Source organism: Impatiens glandulifera, chromosome 3 (assembly GCF_907164915.1).
Source record: "Impatiens glandulifera chromosome 3, dImpGla2.1, whole genome shotgun sequence".
NCBI classification, from domain to species: domain Eukaryota; kingdom Viridiplantae; phylum Streptophyta; class Magnoliopsida; order Ericales; family Balsaminaceae; genus Impatiens; species Impatiens glandulifera.
Window position 1 is genome coordinate 56204769 of NC_061864.1, and position 8376 is coordinate 56213144.

Here is an 8376-nt window from a genome sequence, read left to right on the forward strand (position 1 = left end):
TCTAATTAATTGTAATAATTAATATTTTAATTAATTGTAATAATTAATTATTGATGTATTTTATAAAAGTATTTGTTTAATGATATATGAATATAATAAATAAAGACTTACTTAATTTTATACTTTGAAATCAAATAATTTATAAGAAAAAGTCTTATTTGATTTGAGAAATAACGTGACAAACCTTCAGATATTATGGGATGTAAACGTGTAACCGAAAATAAATGTATAATCGACTTCGGTCAAAGATGCTTGAAATATTATGATTTCTTTTGTAGAAATCATGTAATATGGTTAATATTTATTTGGTTAAATATTTTAATTTATTTTATAAAAATTAAGTATTTAAATAAATATTTTTAATTTTTTATGTAGAGATTAGGTAAAGAATGATTTATATATGAATAAACATTATAATCTCTTGTATATAAATTATGTTTTATTTAATTAAATATTTATAATATAGTTATCGTATTCATTGTATTGTATGATAAGTTTAACAAAAGAAATTTGTAAAAAAATTGTGTAACAATTTCTTAATTAAAAAATAATTAATTTAAATTAGATAAATGGTTGTGATTTAAAAAAATGGTACCAACACGAATGTGGGACAAATATATTAATAATAACACAAAAATAATTGTGTATATTATGATAAATAAAAGATAATTTATTGTTAGAGAAATATGTTCTCTACAAAAGATAAAAGATAAAGTTGTTTAATTTTTTTAAAAATAAATAAAATAAAAAGAAAATGTCTTGTTTGTATTTTTTTTTGAGGTGGTGCTTAAATTCATATTTTATATTTGTTAAGTTTGTATTTGGTAATGTTCTTATAAATGTGAGAATTGTGTTATTCTTAAATAATTGAGTTATGGTTTTGTCCATGTCTACATGCGATAGTGTTTAAATTTTAAATATAAATAAATATATTTAAAAATTAAATAAAAACATATTTTAAAAAACCATTAATTTAATAAAAATAAAAACATATATGGCTGGCCTCAACTAACTTTTTTTTTATATCCTTTTACATGTTCTACTTGTCATTCTTATTGACAAATATAATTCGTTATTGTTTATTTGAAGATGTAACTTTCATAGAATGGTAGATATCTCTACTCTTTTTTCCACCTCCCGTTTACCGTTTACACTTTTAACCACTTTTTAATTTTTCATTATTATTTGGTTATTAGAAAATTAGCATGATCACATCATGGTGACTAGTTTAAGGGATTATTAATAAAACAATTAAGTACAAATATCCTAACTTAATTTGGGTTTGGATACAAAATTTATTTGTAATATTACCCAAATAAATTATTCAAACCTAAAAAGTGTTGTCAAATGAATTTCTTCCTTTCTTAAATTATGTTTTTATGTCTTTTTATTTTTGTGTGGTTTATATTTTCGTCATTATAACATGTTATTTTAAGAAGACAAAACACAAAAAAGGCTTGGTTTGTAAGTTATGATTTCTTTTAATAAAAAGTATCTAAAATAAATAAATAATAATATAAAATGTAATACTAATAAATAATAATATTATTTTTATGCAACTAATTGTAAAACAAAATTAACATTAAAAGAATAAAAGGCAATATTGAAGCAAACCAAACATATTGTTAAAAACAATTACCAGTTTTATAAAATATATTTGATATGTCAACTTAATATATTTTATTAAACTATTTAAACTTATAAAATAAATTATTTTAAAATATAGTTTTAATATTTAAATCAAAAACAAATATGTTTTAAATATCTGATAATGATAATTTAAAAGAAAATATTTTAAAATAATAATTTTATTTTGAAATTAACAATTTTAATATATATATATATATATATATATATATATATATATATATATATATATATATATATATATATATATATTAATAAATATCTATTATATAAATATTTATTTTTAATATAATTTTGAACATAAAATAATTTATTCAACTTAAACTTAAAAGATAAATATTTTAAAATATAAGTTTAAAAGTTACACTAAAAAATAATTGTTTTTCTGAATTTTATTAGAAATTTTAAATAAAATATTTTGTAGGTTGTTATTTTAAATATTTTATAAGACTAATTTAATATATATAATTATATTTATAATCTATTTTTATTTAGAATAATTACTAAAATACATTATATGTGTTTGATTTTCTTATTTATAAAAATAAGTTCAAATATTAAAAAGAATCCTTACTTATTTTAATAATATCTCATAAATAAAATTATATATATTCGAATTATTAATTTTATTAAAATATTTTAAAATAAAATTATTGTCTCAAAATATTTTATTCAAAATCTTTATTATTTATGTTGCACAGTATTTATTTCATTAATCATTCTAAATAAAATAAATTATAAATAAAAAATTTATAAATATTGAAATATTTAGTTTTATTAAAATATTTAAAAATAAAACCATTAGTTTAAAATATTTTATTATAAATTATCATTATTGATATTTAAAAAAACAATTATTTGTTTTTTATATTAAAATTATATTTTAAAATATTTGTTTTGTAAATTTAAGTAGTTTAAATTTAATATAAAAAATATAATATAAAAATTGTATCTAGTGTTTCTTTTATTTGTTCTCATGCATATAACAAGAGAAACTAACCAACTAAATTATATTTAATATTTTATCTTCAAATATAATAAAAGTAATGTAGTCAATTCTAAGATTATTAAGTCACAAATATTAGGCATGCTCCAAATATTGTACATGGACCATATCATACATCTCATATTCAAACAAAAGTAAATAAAAAGTTGCAGTTATTAGGACCGGTTAGATTTTGAGTTATTCAAATATATAAAAAAAAAAAAATCAAACATCACATAATTTCACTTTCTTTCTCATTTATCAAATAAATTAATTCATTAACTAAAATACTAAAATAAAATCTATTTTTATTTTTTTATTTATATATTAATACTATTTAAATATTTTTATCAAAAAAATATTATCATTTTTTTAAAAATTATTACCAATCATTCTATTTTTTTTTCTTCTAGATTATTTCAATAACAACCGAACAAGTCTTAAGGAAGTTGTAGACAGTGAATATTAATGTTTCAATCAGTAATAGAGGCTCTGATAATATGGTAATAGGATGAGACAATTATAGGCCGACACCTAGAGTCTTTGATCCATGAGCACCTAAAAAGTTCGGTTGTTTTTTTCTTTCTATCTAAAATTCAACCTTAGGCCTTGTTTGAATTTGTATTTTTTTTATTTGGAGAAAAAAAGAATGACATAGGATAATTTTGAGAAGTTGAATATTTATTTTTGTAAGAAAAAATTAAGATATTATAATATATAATAAAATATAAATTAATAATTTAAAATAATGTTATTTTAGTATTTTAATTAATGAATTTATAGTGTAATAAATAAAATGAGTGTAATTTCATCTCTTTTATCACACTAAATTTATAAACAAAATATTAAAATACATTCTTTTTAAATATATATATATATATTATCATTATATATTAATATCTTTTAAATATTTATACCCAAAAAATAATATCTTTCCTAAAATTAAAATTACTCCACATTATTCTAATCATTTGAATTTATTATAATAAATCATACCAAACAAGGCATGAACTCAAAACCACAATTATTAACATCTTTAATTATTATTACTATTTTGGTATAAAACCAACATAATTTAGGATCTTTATTTAATGAATTTTAAGTGATAATTAAATACATAATATTTAGTAGTTTAGATATTCTAATCGATTAAGACTCGAATTCAAAATCAGATAAATATGATTTATAGGTTAAACTACTCAATTATTAGTCTATATTATGATATTTAATAAAATTAGACGAATGTAATATTATTCATTAAAATACAAAAAAAAAATATTTATTTAATATAATTTAACATATGCTAATAAAATAATAAATAAAAACAAAAATGTTCTTAAATTTAATCATCTCAAAACATAGAAAAAATATTGTCTTCTAGTACTACTAACAAAAAGCCCTATTCAAAAGTTTCAATGAAAATAATGTTATTTTATGGGACACTATTTTGTTTAATTTAATATTTGGTGAAAGTTTATTTAATTTTATTAAAATTGAAATTATATTATTAAATATCTTTAAATTTTTATTTTCAAAAAAATAAAATAAAATAGATTTTATAATTTTATAATATTGATTTTATTTAAAATAATCTGATTATAAAGATTCAAACTAATTCAGAATCATTACCTTAAATAAGACTATTTCTCTTTAATTGTTTTTTAAAATTTTGTAAATTTATCTAGATCAAAATATATCACCTAAACCTAACAAACTCTTATTTTGATAAAACCTTGCAATGTTTAAAAGATTGTAGAGTTTTCTTATAATTATTTTCTTCATTCTTTATTAATCATTTTATTTAAATTATTAATTAATATATATACTTTTTGTATAGTTCTTTAAAAAATTATTTTATTATATATCAATACATTTTAAATATATTTATTCAAATAATTATAAATAAATTACTTTTTAATAACTTTACTAAACAAACCCATTAAATATTTAAAAAGTTCACTAAAATAAGGTACAAAGTAACCGAACTTTTATATATGGATCCTTTTATTGTTTTAATTGTTTTGGAAGAAAGTAACCGATGGATGGATATGAATTCTTAACAAAGTTATTTTGGATGGATATGAATATCATGTCATCTCTTTTCTCTCATTTTTTTGGAGGCGTGTTTTAATTATATATATTTATATTTATTTATAGAAAATAAAAATATTGAAAAATAAATAAATAAATAAATATATATATATATATATATATATATATATATATATATATATATATATATATATATATATATATATATATATATATATATATATATATATATATATAGCAGGTCTTTGCCACAAATGTCTTGCTCAACTACAACATCTCTCTTTTAATCTCTTTTAAGAATCTCTCTCTTTATTTGAGATATGGCTCCTAAAAATGTAGAAAGGAAATTGGAGAAGAAGAATGAATACAATAAAGGAGCATGGACTTCTGAAGAGGATAAAAAGCTTTCTCAATACACTCAGATCCATGGCGCAAAAAGATGGAGTACAGTGGCCATCAATTCAGGTATATTCTTATATATTATAATCACATATTTATATTATTATTTTTTTGAATATTTGACCTACTTCTTCGTTTGTTTCTTAAGGGGTAAATCGATGTGGAAAGAGTTGTCGGTTGAGATGGTTAAATTATTTGAGACCTGATATTAAAAGAGGCAATATATCGGAGGACGAGGAAGATCTTATAATCAGACTTCACACACTCTTGGGAAACAGGTTTTAAATTATAATGTTTAATGTTAAAACAATAAAATGATTGAAAACCAACAAAAATTATTGTTCACTATAAATTATATTATCAAAGTTTTAAATGTAATAAAAAAAAATCATCAAAATATAAAATCAAAACAATAAAAAAAAAAAAAAAATAAAGCATCACTATTACATATTAAAAGCTCGAGTAAATGGAAACTCATACAAATCTTGAACAAGATTAAATTATTATTTAAAAAAAAAAACACTACTAGCCTATCTATGCGTCGACTTTCAAGGAAGCAGTTGAAAGATCCGCCTTGGGAGGACATTCTCTTTCTCGATCGTGGGTTACAAAATAAAAGAGCACTCCAGCCTACCGACTATATTGATAGTACAGCCAGATGAAGGAAAAAGTAGGGATCAACTGACTTTACTTTTTTTTACTTTAAAGGGTCAATAATCTCATGCCATCAAAAGTACGCAGGCTTGTATAAGTTGGGCGCTAGCGTTTTACAAATAAAATTTAAATAAGGCTTTTCTTTTGAGCGAAGGGAGAGGGAAACCCTTTTCTTCCCCATCTCGCTCTACCGCTGAGTTATATCCCTTTCCTTACCTCCATCGAGAGGTGGATATTCTTAATTTTCTTAAAGTCCTGAGTTCGAACCCGTTATGCGCCTGCTTAAATGGTTGATTTAGTGTGTTTGCGAGACTATATGCTTAATCTGTTATTCCATTTTTTATTATTTATAAAATAAAAAACATAAATATTTTTAAATAGACTAAATAATTTTTGACATGAGAATTTTAGTCTTTATAATCTTAATTTAAATTATAATGTACTTTACATAAATATGTTTAGCAATTATATAATAATAATGATATTTTTTTCTTATTTAGATGGGCGTTGATTGCTGGACGACTTCCAGGACGAACCGATAATGAGATAAAAAATTACTGGAATTCTCATTTGAGTAAGAAAGTAATTAAAAATACAAATACTAGAAATTTTATTGCTCAAGATCCGATCCTAAAAGAGCAACACGAGTTCATCCCTAACGTTGAGATGCAACTTGTTCCTCAAGATTGGATCCTACAAGAGCAACACAAATCTATCTCTAACGTTGAGACGCAACTTGTTGCTCAAGATTCAATCCTAGAAGAGCAACACAAATTCATCCGTAACGTTGAGACACAAGATGCAAATAATGACACCATCATCCCCTTTGATCCCGACAAGTTTTTTGATTTCTCCTTAGAAGGAACTTTTGATTTAGAATGGGTGAATAATTTTATTAAGTTAGACGAGTAGGTATTAATAAGTTAATTTGTAAAATTATTATCATGTATTTTTATATATGTAAAATTTTAATTTTATAAAGATCAAGTAATGTATTGTCTTATCTCTATATATATATAATGATGCTTAACTTTTAAAGTATCCGGATTGTCGGGTCAAGAGCTGTGGTTAATTTGGATATATATGTGAGAGTAAATGGATACTTGGGTCGGATTGTGGGGTGACCCGCCCATAAACTTAAAATGGTTAAAAATAAAATAAAAAATGCTATAGGTATGGTTTAAACTTGCAACCTAATAAAATAAATACAACCCCTTAACTAACTAAGCTAATAACAGTTTATATTTAAAATTCAACACCAAATATTATGAACACGGAACATTTTAACAATATAAGTTAAACTTTTTAAATAACTAATCTATATATATATATATATATATATATATATATATATATATATATATATATATATATATATATATATATATATATATATATATATATATATATATATATATATATATATATATATATAATGATGCTTAATTTTTAAAGTGTCCGGATTGTCGGGTTGAGAGTTTGGTTAATTTTGATATATATGTGAGAGTAAATAGATACTTGGGTTGGATTTTGGGTTGACCCGCCCATAAACTGGAAACGGTTAAAAAATAAATTAAAGAGAAATGATTGGGAGAGGGAATTTGAGGGAGGGATTGACGTGGTGCAATTTGATTAACCAAAAAAATAACAAAATTTCTATCTCTTCTCTCTCTCCTCACCTTTTATCTATTTTTCAACCAGTGATGTAGTGACACATCATTCCCTCCCCTATCACTGCTCTAAATTAAAAATGCTATAGGTATGGTTCAAACTTGCAACCTAGCAAAACAAGTACAAACCTTTAAACAACTAGGCTAATAACACTTTATATTTTAAATTCAACACCAAATTTAATGAACGTAGGACATTTTAACAATATAAGTTCAACTTTTTTACAACTAATCTATATATATATAATGATGCTTAATTTTTTAAGTGTCTGAATTGCCGGGTTCGAGAGCTGTGGTTAATTTGAATATATATGTGAGAATAAATGAATACTTGGGTTGGATTGTGCGTTGACCCGCCCATAAACTTAAAACGGTTAAAAATAAAATTAAAAATGCTATAGGTATGGTTCGAATTTGCAACCTAACAAAAAAAAATACATCTCTTCAACCAACTAGACTAATAACACTTTATACTTTTAATTCAACACCAAATTTGATAAACACGGAACATTTTAACAATATAAGTTTAACTTTTTAACTAACTAATCTATATATATATAAATATGTATATATATATATATAATGATGCTTAATTTTTAAAGTATCTGGATTTCCGGGTCAAGAGCTGTGGTTGGATAAATATGTGAGAGTAATGGACGGTTAAAAATAAAATTAAAAATACTATAGGTATAGATCGAACTTGGAACCTAACAAAACAAGAATAACCCTTTAACCAATTAGGCTAATAACACTCTATATTTTAATTACAACACCAAATTTGATGAACGTGGGTCATTTTAACAATACAAGTTCAACTTTTTAACTAACTAATATATATATATATATATATATATATATTATGATGCTTAATTTTAAAGTGTTCAGATTGCCGGGTCAAGAACTATGGCTAATTAAGATATATATGTGAGAGTAAAGGGATACTTGGGTTGGATTGTGGGTTGACCCGCC

The 8376-nt window shown here is 21.8% G+C and overlaps 1 protein-coding gene across 1 annotated transcript; it reads left to right on the forward strand.

The window, feature by feature from the left end:
- The first annotated feature begins 4961 nt into the window (after positions 1-4961).
- Positions 4962-6670, forward strand: LOC124931811 (transcription factor WER-like). Its single transcript, XM_047472371.1, has 3 exons — positions 4962-5149; positions 5232-5361; positions 6238-6670. Exons 1-3 carry the CDS (start codon positions 5005-5007, stop codon positions 6647-6649), a joined length of 687 nt encoding a protein of 228 aa, XP_047328327.1. The 5' UTR covers positions 4962-5004; the 3' UTR covers positions 6650-6670.
- Positions 6671-8376: the final 1706 nt, after the last annotated feature.